This window comes from Anser brachyrhynchus (assembly GCF_964034855.1).
Source record: "Anser brachyrhynchus genome assembly, chromosome: 1".
NCBI lineage: Eukaryota > Metazoa > Chordata > Aves > Anseriformes > Anatidae > Anser > Anser brachyrhynchus.
The window spans coordinates 124,354,338-124,375,017 of record NC_137694.1 but is presented as its reverse complement, the minus strand read 5'-3'; the positions used below and the strand labels follow the sequence as shown (position 1 = coordinate 124,375,017).

Here is a 20,680-nt window from a genome sequence, read left to right as displayed (position 1 = left end):
GGTGGGGCAGCCTGGAATTCATACAGCAAGGTTAGCACCAAAACTGTCATTCTATTTGCTAAATACGCAGAGTACGCTGCTAAAAGGTTGAAACGGTTCAAACTTTTATTATCTTCACAAGATTACTTTCCAGCATTAATATTTGACAAGTAAAAGAAAAGAAAATCATGAAACTGCTCTGAAGAGTCTTAGAATTCTGCTTAAAGTATGGCTGTATCTGTCACTAACTCTGATCTTAAGCAACCCCCAGGGAAACCAAAAAGTTGTGATTCATAAAACTGCCATGACTAAAAGCCTACCTCACCTGTACCTTATATTCCACTTTTCCGCTTTCCATCCCTTTCACATTATAACTTTTCTGGTTTTGTACTTTTTGTTTAATGACTTTCTTCCTAGCCTGTTGTTTAAAAAGTAGTGTTATGATTGTAGATAGTACGACAGACAAGGAGAAGCTTGCATGAGGAGAAAGAAAGCTTCAAGGAGAAAGAGCAATGAGAGAAACCAAAAAGAGCATCAAGGAGATTGGAGGAATTGGAAGATTAAAGGGAAAAGCTGCAGACAACTCTGATTTTGAGCTAGAAGGGATTCAGCAGCTGTCATTAAAAACCTGAAGCTCTGCTTGAGATGTATTAATCAGACTATTTCAATGTTTTCAGCACAACTTAGAGGTCCCTATGTTTACTTCAGATTATAGCAATGTGATAGCCTACTCAGGAAACAATATTTGCATCAGCTAACAAATATTTTGTTTTTTAAAGAGGTATGACTGCCTTGTATTTCTTCCTCTCTTCATTTCCAGAAAGGGACTCTGCATTTTGCTTGTTCTACTCACCTTCTCACTAGTAACACACAAGTATCAAAATACTCTTTGTGCCAAAGGAAGTCAGAAAAAGCTGTCTTTTTCTTTTTTCATTTTCCTTTCCTTTCCTTTCCTTTCCTTTGGACTGTTTATGCTTACAGCTCCTTAATATTGCAGACATATCCTAGCATGAATATCTCAGCAGGGCATGTAAAGATAATAGAGAAGATAGTATCTGTATTTACAAAGTACTGGACAGTTGTAACCATTCTAGCTAAAACGGTAAGCGAAGAACATCATGAGGCTACAGACAACTGCAAGAAGGCATGGTTCTAGGATTTTGTACACAGTATTCTAGTACTGGTATAAAAAAGATATTTTCTAAAAAGCAAACACTTCTTTTGGTAAATAATATTGCTTAGACACTCCTTATTTTCCACCTGAGTCACACATTTACTTTTAAAGTTATTTCACATTCTAAAATATGTTAAAGACAAAAATGTGTGAGAGAGAATGATTCATGTCTCCTACATACCTGATATTACCTGATATTCTTGTAACACCCTTTTTGTTATCATTTCTTGTATATAAAAACTTGTTGTATCAGTCTAATCAACAGGTAATTACATTAGATTTTGGACAGAAGGGAGAAAGGCAAAAGTGAGGAGACAAGAGCACATTCATACTACCATTTGTTTTCCAACAGAAAGCAAAACACTCCCAAAGATTTCTCATTTCACACTGAGAAAAGAAGAAAGGTCTCCTATCTTGCCTTCCTCTCCAGGTACGCAAATGACATTTTTGTTCTGATGTGACTATTGTAAGAATAAAAATCCCTCAGCAATGAGCATGTTTTTTTTTTTTATAATGCTCTAAGCTCAACAAACCTTCGTAGAAAATAGAATACTCTTAATTATGAATAAATTAACTAAATTAGTAACATGAGATGGATATGCAATTAAGGGACTGTTAATTGAAACTGGAAACACAGCTGTATACAGCTCAGATGAATCACACCAGTAATGACGCAGATGTTTATAAAATGTGATTATGTTTAGCAGGAGCATACTATTGAAACTCCCCAGCCTATTCTTATATTGTGTCGCTGAAATGGTTTTTAAACCCACGAACACCAGGAATCAGGATCTCAGGGATGGCAAATTAGGCTCCCTGGATATGTGAATTAGTGTTGTCTGAATGTCAGCAATTTAATTCTCCAGCTTTCAAAGAATGTAGACATGGAGCCAAAAACAAACATCTGTTAGTTATATGCTCATTCAAAAAGAAAAATATCTCTGGCAAGCTAGAGCTTGTCTGAATATGAGAGAGACAGTAAAATACAGTATCTCTAAGCAGTGACACTGCTGTGTGAATATACTGATCATGTAAATAATATAGCCTGGGAGCTCATGAAATCTACTTTGCTCACAACTGTGAATGCAACTTTTCAGAACTATTTCTCCAAAGAGATAGAAGGATCAGGAACAAATGATATTTCCTATCTAAAGGTTTAAGAATTGATTAGCCTTCTGAAAACAGCAGATCAGTTTTTTTTATTCTATCAGCTTTTACATCTTTTTCTAGGATGCTCTTCAATAAACACAATAAATACAATAAGGGGTTTTTTTTCTGGCATCAAAAGGCACAAATTTTGCTCCTGGGGTGTACAAGTATATCTGAGATATGCAAGCTCAACAGGAATAAGAGCACAGTTGTGAAGGATGGCAGAGCAGCCAAAGCCAATGGCCAACCATGGCTTAGCTCCCACATGCTGTTCTGAAGTCTGCCTCACACCTCTTCCTTCCCATAGCAGTGCTACCACTGAATACCAAAATGCTATATTATAGCATGCAAATGGTATGCTTGAGTCTGTGATTTATTTTCTGGTTCAAGTTCACAGACTAACAGTAGTAAACTTTAAAGCATCCATATTTTCCTTAAATATAACCATGCTTTCAGTAAACATGAATAATGTACTATCGTAGTTTCTGTCCAAAAATCTTTCCATGTACTGTTGAACAACTCACATCAGCAAAGCACGATTAGTTTTGATTCAAGGGTTTTGGCCTGTATAATAATAATTATAAACACAAATGTATGTGAAATAGAATTTGTTTTCCTGGCTCCCTTCTTTAGGGAAGAGGACAGACCCTTACGCTATGCAAACTACCAGAACTACTGTCAAATAGAAAGACTACTATGACTTGCATCAAATCAACACTACTTTATTCCAATTTAACTAAACTTCATAAGGTTCACAGAAGGAGAAACTTTTCTGATCCATAAATGGACACTTATTTAAAATGTGTACATTCATGCACAAGGTAGTTAAGATAATTTCAAAAAATGTGTTGAGTGTCATTGGTAACGCTAAAATTATCACTAAGTCCTGACTCCATTAGACACCACAGGCTTATCCCATCAGTTGTGGGAATGACTGAACACAGTGTTGAAGAGAAAAGTGGTCATGATAAAATTGGATTTGTCTCTGTCTTTCAGAAACTGTATTTGCTAGGAGCTGACCTCCTATTCACTGATGAAGAAAAAGGATTAGGTCTTGACTTTTTCAAAGAAGAAACCTGCATGGTTTCTGCAAAAGACCAGTCTGGCATGTCAGTAATCCAAATGTCATTCACAACTGAATGAAGTTATGAAGGCTTTATGAGAAAAATGTAAACCCTTTCTCTTTAAAGGTAAACCGAGCCAGCCAAATTCCGGGGTATATTGCAGACAGCTATGACAACTGATGTGCAAACCGAATTCAGTTATCTTAGCTCTTCGGCTGGCAAAAGTACAGACAAAGTCAATTCAGGATTTGAAATGTGATGTTCTGAGATAAGCAACTGGAATGCTGGGATATACAAGAAACACAAAGCTATTTTATGGAAGACACATTCTTCTATTCTGAGTACCCAAAAAATCACTGCACTGCTGAAGCAGTGCTGTAATATCAGCTATATGTCAGATAAGTAGGACAGAACTCAGTGTTTGTACAGATGAAAAAAAAATCATAAATGAGCGTAGTGGAGGGGAAAGGACACAACACACTTGAGACCAATATAAGGAATCAGATGGGAGGAAGTGACAACATCCAACTACATCCAATATACTATCTGCAAATGTAGACTTAGGTTTAATGTCCTAGCTTGATTAATACTAATTCCTCATGCTATTATTATTATTTTTTTTTAAACAAACTGAGCTATGGCAAAGAACCAACTTCAAACATGTAAGAAAATAGAAGAAAAAGGTTAATTGTGTCTCGAAGCTATGCACTTGAGAATTCCCAAACAAAATGCCATACACCAAAGAATTAATTTCCACAGCATATAATTTGTATGTTGCTATGATTCTCCAGGTACAAAGTACTGTGAATAAAAATGAAATTGTAAGTTTCAAGTCAAAAACCACAATTTATATTATGTTTGTTCTTCAACTAAGGGGTGCATTTCTAAGAGTCATTACAACATCAGCGGTTTATAAAGTAACAGCAAGAACAAGGATCAAATGGGTTAGATGAGCCACTGGAAGCAATGATCATCTCAAAATAACTCCTTTTACCTGTGTTTTCTCAGATGGATCCAATTTCAGAAGTATTTTACAGAAAACATTTGCACACAAAGCACATATGTGGAATTCAGCTATTTTAAGTCTAAAATGCTTTCTCCTATACTGTTAACGTACTAATACAAGACTTTCAGACTACTCAGAATTTTCCATGTAAGGTCAAGACACTCAGCTTTACTCAAGGTGTGGTGAAAACTCCAGTGGCAATTTTAGAGGGCTCGTGTGAAAATATTCTGAAAATGACATGCATACTCATCTACAAAGGCTGGTTTTAAAGACATTTCATAACTTAATGCTAGTGACATTTTTTAGTATTTTAACCACCATTGTTAATAGCACTTTCTAAACTGGCAGAAATATCTTAACTTAAAGTCTTACCAAAGCAAAAAGATTTAGAAAATATTGCACGTACTGTATAGCCTAAAGTCTGTAAAGGCTCTCTGTAACCTGAAAGTAGGCAGCCTGACGTAAAAATACCTGCAGTAATATAATGCATAATTGATATGTCAAGACACAAAATGAATCAATGGAGGAAAAAAAATAAGGCTAACATGAACCTTTTGAACTGGAAATTTGCATATTATTTCTCTACCTTAGGCTTTTAATCATTTTAAATGAAGTTTTATCTAAAAAAATCCAAGCATTTCACAGAAAAGGATCAGCAAAAATGGGGACAAAGAGGAATACTTTTTGCCAGGTTTACATTCTCCATCTCTAAAAACCTTTAACAGTACTTTGGCACCAGGACTTAGAATCTAAGAGGTTTTATACTGCTTCCAATCACATTTAGAGAGGGCATTTACAGGGCAGCTCTTAAACTGTGAATGCTCTATCTGCAATAACCATGTTCCTTCCTAGATCTGCTTTAACCTCACTTCAAACCAAAGCAGGGCTGAATGGACAGATATCTGTGTTAGCAGAGCACATCCCCTCTGGGCTACAGAGCCCAACTAGAGACTGCTACAACTCATCATCCCTCTGGTGTCAAGAGATAGCTGACAATGAATCCTACCCTACCTGACCCTATGCAGTCCTGTCCAACTTTATTTTATTTGAAAATCTATTCCACAAATTATGAGTTCTGACAGCTGTTAATGTTTTGGCAAGGAAAAGGAACTGTGATATGGAAGTCAGGATTGACGAACAACTTATAATTGCAAGGTTCATTTTGTTTTTGTCCTTGTTTGTTTCTAATGTTCTGACTGCTGGTAGCTTTGTGCACTTCCCAGTTTTCACCCTGATCAAGCTCACACACTCTTACCTTAAACAACAACTAATTTTCATATTGAGAAGTCTAAACATAGCTGATTGGAATCAGGTCACACACCTAAAAAGGTGTTGAAAAAAAAATCAGGCCATATTCTCTCGATGTTGACAAAATATGAAGCAATCTGTGCAATTTCTGCATCTAAGTCAAAAACTCCTAACTCCCATGATCTACACACCTTTGCAGAACTGAAACGGAGAACTTTAATTCCCCTAGTGTAGTGTCTACTTTCCTTGTCAAAGGGACTTCTACAGAAAAAAAATAATAAAATATTTTTTGAGATGTTTGGGTATTATGGATCAAGAATATGAATATTCCCATCTTCAGTACTGTTTCAAGGGTGACTAATAAATAAGTAAAGAGCAGCATACTGCATTTACCTAAAACTACTTGACCAAAAAGCAACAAAGCTAGTGGATGCTGGTTTTCGGTGAATATATTTTCTACAGTATCATAACCTCAGTTTTCCCCACTATCCTAAATATAGTGTCATATGACTCATATAGACGTGTGCTGCCAAACAGAATCTATAACTGCTGACAGGTGGAAGTAAACTGCATAAGTCTCATTTTGTTAGGAAACAAGACTAATGGATATCAAATACTATGCCCATTCTCTTCCTATCATTTATCTAACAACCAGATAAATCAGAATATATGCAAAGGCTCTACAACAGGTTAGTAAATTTAGGTTGCGCATGTAAGATGTATTTTCTTGCATTTCCTATATTTTCAGTGTTTGTCTTGTAATTATAAACAATGATTTTTTTTTTTAAATCACATAAACATATATAAGAAACAACACATCAAAAGAAATGTCTACATGCATATTGAAATGGAAATATAAAATAGGATAAATTACTGTTCTTCTTCATGGTTCTTAAAAACAAAAAAAAAAACTTTTGCGCTTGAAAGAGGACAAAATTCTAAAGTAAAGGAAATAAAAAGAATAACAAAACTCTAAAATGAATGTATTTTTTATAACAAAACCAAAAACATTTACAGTTTCATCAGACTGAAATTCAACACACAGAACATTATAATTTTAACATGGTTTAACTTTTTGTGTGTGTGTTAGCATGGCCATTGATGATAACCATGTCTGCTTATACTTACTGACGCACATTCTTTCACTGACTGCTCTAAACATGCCACAAAGAACAATGACAGTGTCCTCCTATTTCATTAAGGAAGCTTTCCAATTTTTGACACACACGTCATTAAAGAAATTGATTCCCTAACCAGATTGCTGGCCTTTCTCCACTCGCCTGCACAAATAAATAAATAGGATCTCTCAAGAATGAATCAACTGTAAAATGAATCTATATGCATATTTTTGCAGACAAACATTGGGCAAAACTGAGACTCAGGCCACTAGAAATGAAGAAAAATACATGGCTATATGACTTCTGAAGCCAAGTGGCATAGTCAGTTAAATAAATAAGATACCATTCACGAACCATGACAGCTGTGAGTTTGGCGGAAGTCCCATTTCTCATGGAATATACAAAAATTTTTTACTGAAAAGTCTGATGGGAAAACTCAACTTCCAAAAAGGAACAAAATCTCCCTCTTCTCAGAAGGGGGAACCTGAAACTACTACAATAAGATTGAAAAGAACTATGAATTTAGCGACACATTAATTAGTCTAATTATAGATGAGCCAGAATTTTGGCCCCAGATCTTTAGAAAAGTTGTCTCTTGCTCTCATCAACTACTTACAGATGACATAAGTCAAAACATAGTTAAAAAGAAAAAAGTAGAAATAAATTAACTATTAAAATTAATAAAATGACAGAATGAGAAGAGGAACTGCCAAGGTAATAGAAAGATAATAATGCTGGAATATAAAAATTGGAATCCCTTTTAAAAGGCACATTCATAGGTGACTTCATCTCCTTTAGAGGAAGAAACATCTATCTTGTTACAGTTGCATTAGCTGCCACTTTATCCACTTTTAACATAGCCTCAGTTTACACTCACTGTTTAATTTGGAGATAAGTAACTTTACTTGTAATGCAAGATTTGCAGAATCTTAAGGAAGATTTCCCATTTAAGTATATGACTACATCTTTCATGTATAAGATTCACACACAGTAACTAGCAATTTGGACAACTGAACTGTAAAGAACCGGAAGAGGTTTTTATTTTTCTTTGGAAAAAAATGATAAAAGAATACCCTTCATCATATTCAAATCTTAATTAAGTTATTTAGACCTGAAAAACACTTTTTGAAACCATTACCATGCTATGTATACATAAATAGAGAAAGGATCTGAGAATCTGGTAAAGTTGTCTCAACCAACTGTGAAAGTCCTGAATAAACATTTCATTTTCCTCCACACTTCTGCAATATATTAAGGTAAATATAATGACACAACTTCAAAATGTGAAGCAGTGATGCAGAAAAAATTAAAGCCAGTACTTAAAGACTGCTTTAAGTACTGGCTTTTACTTTTATTTTAATTACTTTTTTTTTTAATTTAATTGTATTTACTTACATTTAATCATAACACTACTTCCCTGCTGTGGGAGCTACACCAGCATATACCAGTGCATGCATAAATACACACTCTCATACACCCTGTTCCTAAAATTCCAAGCTAAGATACAATGCATTTTGGAGAAGGTATATATTTTTAAGTCTTTCACACGATAAAGTAAATAAATGTGAAACTTAAGTGATAGATATGTAAACAAAATTTCCAAAGAAGCTGGAAACTTTTCCATATTTAATTTATAGTTTGTTCACCTTAATTTCATAATAAATCTTAATATTTTTTCTGCTTTAGAGATCAACTTATAAAATCCCCTTCTGAACAGCTTTAATAGCAGTACCAAATCTTGCTCATCACTGAATGCATGTAATGCCTTGTAATTTTATATTTGATTGTGAGGATGTTACTTTAAAGGCTCCACTGCAGAATCATTAATCTGCCCATGCAGAAAATATTTAAAACCACTGCTCCTGCAAATTATTTAAACTATAGTAAAAGGAACGAAGGAGCTAAGGTAAACTGTGTTGTATGAATCTTCCACATACACCACAAAAATGTCAGTAACACATGGATAAGTCAGTTAAAAGAAATGATCACATGATATATTTGGCAGCAAGAATTTCTAAATATTAATAATAAAGAGTAAATAAACTTTTAAGTATTTTAACTGTATAAAAACTTTAACTGCATGAAAAACTGGGTTAACTGATTTCTACTTCTTGATGAAAACATTCAGAAGTATATGAAAACACAGCGTTAGCTTTACCTCCTGTTTTCTCATAGGAACAGAGTTATTGAAAGTGCTTTTCCAGTACCAACCTGTTTCCTCTTTCATTCCTTTAGTAACCCTTTAGTACCGTTCCCCATGGTGAAAACAACATAGAAGAAAAAAAAATGCTTCAGCGCAGCATAAAGAAAACAGCTATGGGAAACCTACCTGTAGCACCTTCCACCTTGTGTTCAGGTCTTCCACACAGCTGAGATTGTATGGGGAGAGCTGAATATCAGGGGGAGTGAACCGGTGAGCCAGCTCATTGACTTGATGCACCTTCTCTTTAAGCGGCACAATTTCAGCTCGATAAACCTGTGCAAATTAATTATCATAAATAAAGATAAGAAATAACTTCAAAAACTATTGGCTCTGCTACCAGCTGATTAGCAAGATAAAGGTGTTCCAGAAGGGGTGCACTGGTCATGAGACAGGTAACAGTCTTCTCATATAACAGCATGGGCTGTAGGGCTCAAGTGTAAGGCCTAGCGTTTAAGAAGGTGATAGAAATTTGGAGCCTGCACTGCAATTTTTGGCTGGTTAAACCAAATCCCTGAGCGGAACACCCATTGGACTGTTCACCGTAGTGCAAGCTTCTCTCTATCTCATTGTTTACATGTGCAAAACGTGTTCCTCAGGGTAGACAGGAGTGACAAATGCTCTTTAATGCAAGAAAACAGGGGAAGACTGTGGTTCCCAAATACACTGAATTAAAGAAAGAAAGAAAGAAAAAAAAAAGCAATGCTTAAATTGCTTTCACGGTCTTACCTGGGGTATCTTGTGCATTACAAATAAAAAGTTTGGATAAAGAGAGGAAGGAAGGGAGGAAGGGAGGGAGGAAGGGAGGGAGGAAGGAAGGAAGGGACGGAGGGAGGGACGAAGGGAAGGAAAAACAACAACAAAGCAGAACCTTCTTTCTGTGACTCCCAGACTAGCTTTCATGACTCATATTTCAGAAAAATAATGCGTCTTGTGAGATGACCATTAGAACTATGCATAAGAACAGTCTGGTTAATAATTTCAGAAATGTATGTGAAAACCAAAAGCTGCTAGTTGCTGTCTCTTGATTTTAAAATCAACAACCTGATGATGATGCTACCATGATGCATTTGAATAAATTCAGATAAATTCAGGGCACCATGACTCCACTGAAGAGACGCTGCTCTATGCAGATTTTCCACTGTTCCATATCTATCTTTTCTAAGGAGACATTTATGAATCTTTAACATGACAAATTGTGTCAAAATGTACCAATGAGCCATTTCTAAGGGGAAAATTCTGTCATTTTCAGGACCACTTTTTCTTGCCCTATAATGTCTGCTCACAAAGGCAGGATAATTTATTTGCTGTATTAGTCTTGCTTTCCAGCTCCTTTCTCTCAGCATTTTTAATACAGAACACATATGGTCTGCATCTCATTTTGGGTAATCAGAAAACCTGAAATGATTTCCTAATAATCATTTCACCAACATGTGATGCAAACATCAAAAATCCTCACCAAGTATCTCTGTAAACCTTAAAAGTAAATAGTATTAAGACACTCACAGACATTAGGATGTCTGTGTACATGAACTGTACTAAAGGCAAACAACATTGAAAAATTGTTCCTCAAATTTCTCTCAAAAACAGATTTGTGTCCACTAATTATGCTAAATTGCCCTACAACATAAGGAGTTAGACTGACTTCAATGGCATTCATGTATAGTGAATAACTAATGATAAATCCATAAAATGCACAAACAGAAGTGATGGGCATTTTGTAAAGGTTAATGCAGAGAATGACACAAATGCCATGATGTGACAGAAGAGGCACAGATCGCGTTCATGCCATACAATTAACTTCTCCATCTCACCAGTTTCATACCATTGGGACACAACTGATGTTACTGGGAAGAATACAGATTTATAGTGTCATGAGGAGAGCAAGACCAGAGGTAAAAAGAAAAGGAAAAAATCTAGCATGTTTGATTTTATCCCACAAAGTTATATATTTGCTTAATCTGATCATTTAAGCCAGTAATTGAGTTCAGAAGAACAAAAACATGCTTTAAATATAGGCATTTATTCAAAGACTGAAGATATGTATACCACAGGGTGAACATTTAGCTTGCAAATAATTATTTCACTTTTTTTTTTTTTAATTTTTTTTTTCCTGTGACTTGTCTGATTTAGTGGCCCAGGGTCTTTGGCCACAACTCTGTCGTTTATGACTGGGATGGTCACATGGGTTCTGCCAGTGTTACCTGTTTTCCAAGATGAGTGAACATCTTTTAGCTAGTGATACCAATGCCCACATTGTATATAAATTTAAAATACTGTTAGAAAAAATGGAGAGCATCTATTGCAAAGATCAGTTCCTGCACTGCAATGTACTCTAAAGCAGCTCCTGCATTAAGCCAACTTAATTTGCTATTAATTTCTATGGCCATAGGATCAAGCTTGGATTGAAAAATTCATTGCCCAGGCAAAGCCTGTAGGTTTAAGCTTATACACTGCTTGTTTTTAAGCATGCACTGAAGTATCTTGCTGATTTCAGACCAATTATTTCAATCTGTAATGTTGACTTGAAAATACTGGTCTCACTTAAGATTGACACAAATGATTCTGTAAATCACACAATCATTATACCTAAATTAAGGTGAAATAAAAGATCGGTCATGATTTGTCAACGTTTTAGTGAGCATACCTTATTTTACAGAGAGAAAGCTTAGGAACGGAAACAAGTCATGAGACAAAAAATGAAATCAAAGAAATATATGGAAGTAAATATGAAAACATATCTCCCCCCATACTTTGGGCATTATTTCCTTATTGTTTTTTTCTTTAGGAATACTGACTTTTGCAGTTATGCTAATTTTCCAACATACAAAATATAATAGCTTTTTCAATATCTCTAAATTTGATAGTCTGTTTTCTATTATTACTAAGCCTGGGTTTTTACTAGCATTTGTGTTAGTTATACTGATCAAAATGTAAGAAACACCAAAAACAAGAGAATTCTAATTAATGCGTGGCTATCTAATTAATGCCAATAATCTTAGAATTAAAAACTGAAGACAGAAAATAAAAAAATATCCTTAGAAAGACTTGTCATATGATATTGTATGATTAAAAACATCAGCCACTACAATACTATGGTAACCAACAGTTTATCACAAATAGTCTACCAGTCAACATACATGATTCTGGAGCTAGGTTTTTGTTTTTGTTTGAGTGAAATTTTGTATGATTTTTTTTTTTTCACACCAAGTATTCAAACAATTTTAAGAAATAGTAATCATTTATGTTGTACAATAATTTTCATCTACAGAAGCAGAAATTTGGAATTTCTACTTAACTATGATTTTCATCAGTATGATTAAAATCTTTTACAGTAATGTTTATGTTTTTAATAATCAGTTTGTATAGTGTAAGACTGTTTCATTTTTCCATTACTTTTTCCTTCTACATAAAAAATACCAAACCTATCATAGGTTTATAGAAAAAAAAAAAAAAGTTAACTATAGTGTTGGTAATTTAAAAACAAATGTACATGGTGAGTAGTATTCCACTACCACAACTAGAGATCTGTTTGAACCAATTAAATGGCTCAGGATGTAAATGACTTCTCAGTGTGAACAGCAATAGGAGAAACAGCCTCAAATTATGACTGTCCTTACGCAAGAAAGAATTTCAATGCTATGTGATACTATAGGTGGTAGACTGGATTTTAAATGATCCATACAGTCCTGTTAGAAAATATTTTAAAATGCTTTGGAAAATTAGCAAGGACTCTAGAAGACATACCACAGAAACCATAGCCAGCCAAATAATAGGAGTCTAGAGCATAACAGCAGCCATAAGCAGTCAGATGAAAAGCTCATCTCACCCCTCCTGTCTCTGAGAGCAACCAATACATTTGCTTGGGGAAGAAGGAAAGCCTGGGAAACCTTGAGTATCCCCGCTCCTTGCTGTACTCTTCCAGCTCAGCAATTTGGGGCTCAGAGATCCTGGAGACAGAATTTGTCTCTCTTTGTCAATTAGATCTTGAAGGATTCTTCTTGCATGAAATTATCTACTTGATTTTTGAACTAACATAGGCTTTTACCATCCAAAATGGCCTATAAACTCAATGTTTAGGTTGAAGAACCACCTCTTATGTTTTTTTTTTCTTTTTTTAAGATATCACTTGAGATCTTCTCCCATTTTTAGTTCATGAGAGACAATGATCAATCTTTCTTAGTGGACTTTCTTTGTGCTATTCCAGACTTTATAAAACCTTTATCATATTTACTCCTTCCAGGTTTAGATTCAAAGATTGACATATCCAACTAAATGTGTATATAAAGAAGATACTTAGATCTGAGCTAGTCACCATATAGTGCCTTTATATTCAATCACTGATCAAAACAGAAGCTGAATATAATGTATTTTTTTTTTTACTATAGAATGGCATGAATCACATTCTGAATTACAGAGATTAAACTGAGAAGATTTGCATTCACTAGAGTGGGAACCTAGACGACTAGATCATACACAGACACCTACCTGGCAGATGTGAAATTACACAAAATAAATCACGTTCCTACTTCATTTATTCTGTCCTTGTGCAGGAGCTTTCCGTACTTTTGATCTGCTATATTTTTGAAATTGGTGGACCAGAACACTGCCTACAATATATAAGGTCTTATACCATGGTATAATATTTTCTGCTTTACCAAGTATTTCTAACATTTGATTTGGCATTCTGAATAGTGCTGAGTATTGAAGTGCTGGAAGTGCTGAGTGGTTTCAGAGAACCAGGGCTTACAACTCCAAGATTTCTCTCATGAGTGTTAAAGGAATGTTTAAAAGGGCTAATTGAGAGCTCATTACTGTGCATATAAAGTTGGGATTAGTTTTCTAAATGCATTGTTTAACAATTATCAACACTGACTTTCATCTGCTACCACTTTATTTCCATCCAGTACTGTGAGGTCCTTCTATAGGTGTTTGCAATTCATCCCCACCTGAAGGGCTTTAAATAGGTTTGTATCATCAACAAGATATGTCACTGCATTATTCATTCTCCTTTTCAGTTCATTTATGTGCATACTAGACAGGGTAGACCTTCTTGAACGCAGTGTCCCTCATTAGGAAAACTGAACGTTGACCTCTGCTTTTTATTTTCTGCCTTTTACAGGAAATAAATAACTAGATAAGTGGTTATTTATCCTTATCAAGTCTTTCTCTCTTTTCCCACAGTAACCTACATTTTTAGGAACAACATTTTTGAAATCATTTTGGAATCCCCAAAAGCCAATACCCCGTTGTCGACATGCTCACTATTTTCTTGAAGGCACACTAAGAGATGTATGGCTTACCTACTTTTACAAAAGCTACATTGTCTCTTCTACAGTACACTTTTTTCTCTCAAATTTCTTGTTCTGTAGGTCCACAGTCCTGATTAGATGCACTATAGATGCACTATAGAAACTATTGCAATATTTGCCACCTCCCAGTCCTCATAATATACTAATTTTAAGCAAGAAAATACTGTTACTAGTAATAGCTGTTTTATTCTTTAATTTCATTAAAACTCTTGACTGAATAATTACCTAGTTCTGGTGACATGGTAGTCTTAATCTTATTATTTTGTTCTATGGATGCTTTTTAAAAATATCTTTCTTTACACTTTTCTTTAGTCACCCCAGCTTTCTAGGTCTTCTGAAAGTCCTTCTATTTAGAGAAGATGGATTTGTTTTCAGATTCCATCGTAGTGTCTCCATGCTGTCTTCAAATTTTACTCTTTTTGGATTTTTTTAAGTAGAGTTCTTCATTTGTGTATAGTTCTCCTTCTGAAAACTGAATTTCATTGTGGTGAATAGTTTTATTATTTTTGTTTTCATTTTGTTTTTATTTTGTTTTATCCCTGCAAAAATGTTGACCTTTAGTTCATAATAATCCCTATTACGACAGCAATGTTTTGAACCTGTATTGCTTAGTACCACGCCAAATATTTCTTGTCCCATTTGTGGCCACCCTAAGAGGTTACTCCATGAAGCAGTGTTTTTTTTTTTTTTTTTTTTTTTTAATCTAAAAATGTAATCTTAAAAGCATGCTCTGACAAGGCACTTACTGTAATTTCCCTTCTTGAAATGTCTCCCTTACCAATTATCTTCTTAGTGTTCCCTAACACTCCATATTTTCTATTTGGGGATGGAATTTCAAATTCCAAAGGATTTTAGGCTAGTTTGATAAAATTCATCCATCTTTGTGATTTGATTCCTAACCTTCATTAAATATAGCATTAGGCCACCACTGTCAGAAACTTACTCTTTCTTTACTGTGCAATTTGTAACTTGGATGCTACAGTGTCTACTACTTATTTATTTCCATCAGTTTTCTGATATGTGCATATTACATTTATGTTTGAAACCAAGTATTTTCATTCCCCCATCTTATCTCTTCAGCTGTGGTATTTTTAACCCCAGATGATCACATTGAATGATATGCTTTCCATGCTCATCTATCTCTTGAAGTGTTTCACAGACCCTTTTAGAACTCAAGTGCCAGTAGATTGGTTTCTACTTATTTCAGAATATGCAGACTAACCACTCTCTCCTACTCCCTCACCCTCCACCCCCACAATAATTTGTAGGTCCTTTTCCATTAAAGTTGCTAGTGCTTTGGGTATCCTGTTGAAAAAATAAATAAATAAAAATAATTGTAAAAGCCAACACAGCCCTCAACTCTTTTTAGAATACCAACTCTATGAGCAAAGATTTGTTTAAACATGGTTACTTTTTTGTTGTTGTTACTGTCCTTCTATGCATGTCCTACTTCACATGCCGTCTTGTTTTGTTTTTGTTTTTCCTTGCTTTTGTTTATTGGTCCCTAACATATAGAAAAGCACCAACTTCCTCTTTGGAAGGCTGCCCAGTGATCAGAAGGGAGCTAAAGATACAAAAGGCTAAGTCTTGATACTTAAAGACCTCACCAAATGGAGATGCCTTTTGTCATGGCCATGAAAAGGACATGTTTTTGTTTAGGATTCATAAATCAGTTTCTTTAAATCTGTAAGGAAATTCATGACTCATTTGAGTAAATAAACAGTGAATTAACTTATTTCAATAACAATAGATATATTATATACTTTGCTAGCCTCAGGGAGTTTCCATCACAAAATTTATAAGTGAAAATTCAGGAAGGAATATTGACTATACAATGCACAATTTCTGTTTCTTGACCCCTCTTCTCCCCCAGCCACATGTGCAACAGCTGATAACAAGGCAAACATACAATTCATGAATCCAAGCAAAATTAAATCAAGAGGCTGTAACTTCTGTCCCACTCAAGTTAATGGAATAGCGTGACTAAATTCCCCTATGCCACTTGGAAAACATTACCTGAAGAGGAAGTGTATTCTCAGAACAAGACTTGTTCCTTATGCAAAGAGAAAAAAATCAAAGTAAAATACAGGCTGGCTTTTATTTATTGTTTGCTAACGTGAATTGTCAGTGCTTCAATAAATTTGCTTCTTCTCTTACCAAGCTGATTTTTACTGACCCCACCATCTACCATATATGTTTAAACGTAGTCCAGCACAGAGAACCTCAATACCTTGTCAGAACAGACAGCAACAATGCAGCTGTACTGTGAGCAAGAACTTATTGTTGCTTGGCATTCATATCGATAAAAGGAACACAATAGCATGTACATAGTAAGTCATATTCTCATGTACATCTCAGTAGTACTGAGACTGAGTTTAGCTGTATTTGTATTAAAAATTATATTAAACAGAAACTATCTAATAATTACCATCTAATAAATAACATCTAATAATTTCTAATCATTACACAATTGTTCAATCATGAAGTTAATAATAAGTAATTGAGATTTTCAATAATGATTTTCAAATCCAATCACTATTCTTACCATCTCCTAGTTATCTGAAACATTTTTTGCAATGAAAAATAGCTTGGGAGCAGGGTTTGTTTTTTTTTTTGTGTGTGTGTCTGAGTGTGTGTGTGTGTGTGTGTGTGTGTTACTTTTGTCTTTTGTATGGCCTTAAGAAAACTTAAAATTATGTTCACAAGTTTAGGAAAATCTCTGTAAGACCATGAGTAAACAATTATGTTACAATTATAACGAAACATTGCTTTCCGACTATCTTGTCCTCATCCTATACACATTACTAAAGATCAAATGTTCTTAACATTTCCCATACACATGTATGGAGGGATCATGAATCTCATCAAATATATAATGATGCCCATCTCTTGCTGAAAAGAAAAATTGAAGGAAACAAAGTTCATTTTACCAAAGCATTCATTTTTACCAAAGCACCTAATACTTCAAATGTTCAACTCTAGCTTCTGGAAGTGAGTCTCTGCCTTTTCTTTTTGGTATGGATGAGACAGGAATAGATGCCTGCCTAAGATGTTAAAGGCACTTTGGTTTAATCTCCACCTTTTCTTCTCAGATTTTATGGCCTGGCAATTACAGCAATTACAGGCTTGATTTGAACACTTTACAGGTTTGCTCTGAGTACTACGTGGGAAATTGATCTCAAATCTAATTTCTCCCAAAGATGGTATAAACAAGACTTCAGAAGATAATAACCTCTTTCACAGAGCTTGAGGTGGGACTGAATGACCTGTCTTCTTTCCTGCCCTTCTTGAAGAAGGGACTGACATTTCACAGAATCACAGAATCGTCTAGGTTGGAAGAGACCTCCAAGATCATCTAGTCCAACCTCTGTCCTAACACTAAGACCTCCACTAAACCATATCACTAAGGGCTACATCTAAACGTCTTTTAAAGACCTCCAGGGATGGCGACTCAACCACCTCCCTGGGCAGTCCATTCCAATGCCTAACAACCCTTTCAGTAAAGAAGTCCTTCCTAATATCCAACCTAAACCTCCCCTGGCACAACTTTAGCCCATTCCCCCTCGTCCTGTCACCAGGCATGTGGGAGAATAGACACAACCCCCACCTCTCTACAGCCTCCTTTAAGGTACCTGTAGAGAGCGATGAGGTCTCCCCTGAGCCTCCTCTTCTCCAGGCTGAACAAGCCCAGCTCCCTCAGCCGCTCCTCATAAGACTTGTTCTCCAGACCCCTCACCAGCTTCGTTGCCCTTCTCTGGACTCTCTTGAGCACCTCCATGTCCTTCTTGTAGCGAGGGGCCCAAAACTGAACACAGTACTCGAGGTGCGGCCTCACCAGAGCCGAGTACAGGGGGACAATCACCTCCCTAGACCTGGTGGCCACACTGCTTCTTATACAGGCCAGGATGCTGTTGGCCTTCTTGGCCACCTGAACACACTGCTGGCTCATATTCAGCCAACTGTCAACCAGTATTCCCAGGTCCTTCTCTGCCAGGCAGCTTTCCAACCACTCATCTCCCAGCCTGTAGCGCTGCTTGGGGTTGTTGTGCCCCAGGTGCAGGACCCGGCACTTGGCCTTGTTGAACTTCATACAGTTGACCTCAGCCCATCGGTCCAGCCTATCCAGATCCTCCTGCAGAGCCTTCCTGCCCTCGAGCAGATCGACACACGCACCTAACTTGGTGTCATCTGCAAACTTTCTGAGGGTGCACTCGATCCCCTCATCCAGGTCATCGATAAAGATATTACAGAGGACTGGCCCCAGCACTGAGCCATGGGGGACTCCACTAGTAACCGGCCTCCAACTGGATTTGGCTCCATTCACCACAACTCTTTGGGCCCGGCTATGAAGCCAGTTTTTAACCCAACAAAGCGTACACCAGTCCAAGCCATGAGCAGCCAGTTTCTTGAGGAGAATGTTGTGGGAAACGGTGTCAAAAGCCTTACTGAAGTCAGGGTAGATCACATCCACAGCCTTCCCCTCATCCACCAAGTGCGTCACTTGGTCATAGAAGGAGATCAGGTTCGTCAAGCAGGACCTACCTTTCATAAACCCATGCTGACTGGGCCTGATCGCCTGGTTGCCCTGCAAGTGCCGCGTGATGACACTCAAGATAATCTGCTCCATGAGCTTTCCTGGCACTGAGGTCAAACTAACAGGCCTATAGTTCCCCTGGTCTACCCTCCGGCCCTTCTTGTAGATGGGCATCACGTTTGCTAGCCGCCAGTTGACTGGGACCTCCCCTGATAGCCAGGACTGCCGATAAATGATGGAAAGCGGCTTGGCCAGCTCCTCTGCCAGTTCACGCAGTACCCTCAGGTGGATCCCATCCGGCCCCATCGACTTGCGTACATCCAAGTGCTGTAGCAGGTCACCAATCCTTTCCTCATGGATAGCGAGGGCCACATCCTGTTCCCCATCCCCTTCCACCAGCTCAGGGTACCAGGTATCCAGAGAACAACTGGTCTTGCCGCTAAAGACTGAGGCAAAGAAGGCATTGAGCACCTCAGCCTTTTCCTCATCTTTTGTAACTAAGTTTCCCCCCACATCCAGTAAAGGATGGAGATTCTACTTAGTCCTCCTTTTTGTGTTGATGTATTTGTAAAAACGTTTTTTGTTTTCTTTAACGGCAGTAGCCAGATTGAGCTCCAGATGAGCTTTGGCCTTTCTAATTTTGTCCCTGCACAGCCTCGCAACATCCTTATAGTCCTCTTGAGTAGCCCGCCCTCTTTTCCAAAGATTATAAACCCTCCTTTTTCTCCTAAGCTCGAGCCACAACTCTCTGCTCAGCCAGGCTGGTCTAGTTCCGCGTCGGCTCGTCTTTGGGCACGTGGGGACAGACCGCTCCTGAGCCATTAAGATTTCCTTCTTGAAGAGTGCCCAGCCTTCCTGGACTCCTTTGTCCTTCAGTCATTTGCTCTCCTTCAGTCTCAGGAATCTTTCCCAGTCACTTGACCTTTTTAAGATAATTGAGAGTTGCAGTGGCATCTGCCAGCTCACCCAGCATTTGTGGGTTCATCCCATCAGGGTGCATGGACCTATGTACATCCAGAATTTTGAGCAAGAGAAGTCCACCCTCTTATATATTCCACTTACATGTTCTGACACTTATTAATATGAAGCACTTCTCAAGAAAAGGCCAATGTTACCTACAGAGTCTGTTTTCCCAGATCTGTGAGACACACACAGCCGTGGCCTCATGCCAGCCTGGCATTTTTTTTCAGTTCCTTCACATGGAAGAGTCTCCCATTAGGACAGATCTGTGCTAAACCTCAATTCTCATAAGCAGTGAGAAAGACAGAAAAGGATATCTGGAAATGTGATGAACGTGAGATGGCTTACAGAGAAAAGCCCTCCTGCGTCAAGTGAACTTGTGGTGTATTGGGTTTTTATACCAGCAGCAGCTGCAGCTAAATCAGAGCAGCATCCACTTGCACAGTGAGGTGAGGTCTTCCTATACCTCAGCCTCAGCAGGTTCCCAGCACTGACATTTCTCTACCTCAGCTCCCTCAGCGTTCAAGCAGAGGAATATTCATAGACCAGAATACACCTTCAGATTTGTATCTAAAACTATCAAAGGTAGAACAAATTGTCATATTCTACCTAGGACAGTCGAACAGTCCCCATTTTTTTCATTAAAAAATAATAAACTTCCTTTCTGATAGGTTTAGTGTATACTGATTCAAATTTCAGTGAAACCTGAGATTGTCAGCTGCTAGTCCAATATGCTACACTTAGCTTCCTTTTAAACTCACACTGTATTTTTATTTGATTCTAGTGCTCCTGGGGACAGGCAGTGTTGAAACAAAATGGATTTTAGCTGATTTGATTTTCTATTCTGTATATTGTTATAAACTGAGAAATGACCAAGCAAAAATGCACCAGAGTAGAATATAAATCCTTTTCAGGGATAAAAATAGTTCAAATAAA

The 20,680-nt window shown here is 36.9% G+C and overlaps 1 protein-coding gene across 27 annotated transcripts in view; it reads right to left on the bottom strand.

The window, feature by feature from the left end:
* DMD (dystrophin) overlaps positions 1 to 20,680 on the bottom strand; it is a 1,241,121-nt gene that overhangs the window by 153,254 nt on the left and 1,067,187 nt on the right. For 25 of the 27 annotated variants that reach the window (XM_080576230.1, XM_080576221.1, XM_080576232.1 and 22 more), the window contains one exon: positions 9,068 to 9,214. The exons of 1 other annotated variant lie outside the window; for it this stretch is intronic. In XM_080576230.1, coding sequence (XP_080432356.1) covers positions 9,068 to 9,214 — 147 coding nt within the window. Of the gene's footprint in view, positions 1 to 8,896; positions 8,937 to 9,067; positions 9,215 to 20,680 lie in introns of those variants that run through there. One more of the 27 variants, XM_080576238.1, reaches the window with a different exon arrangement.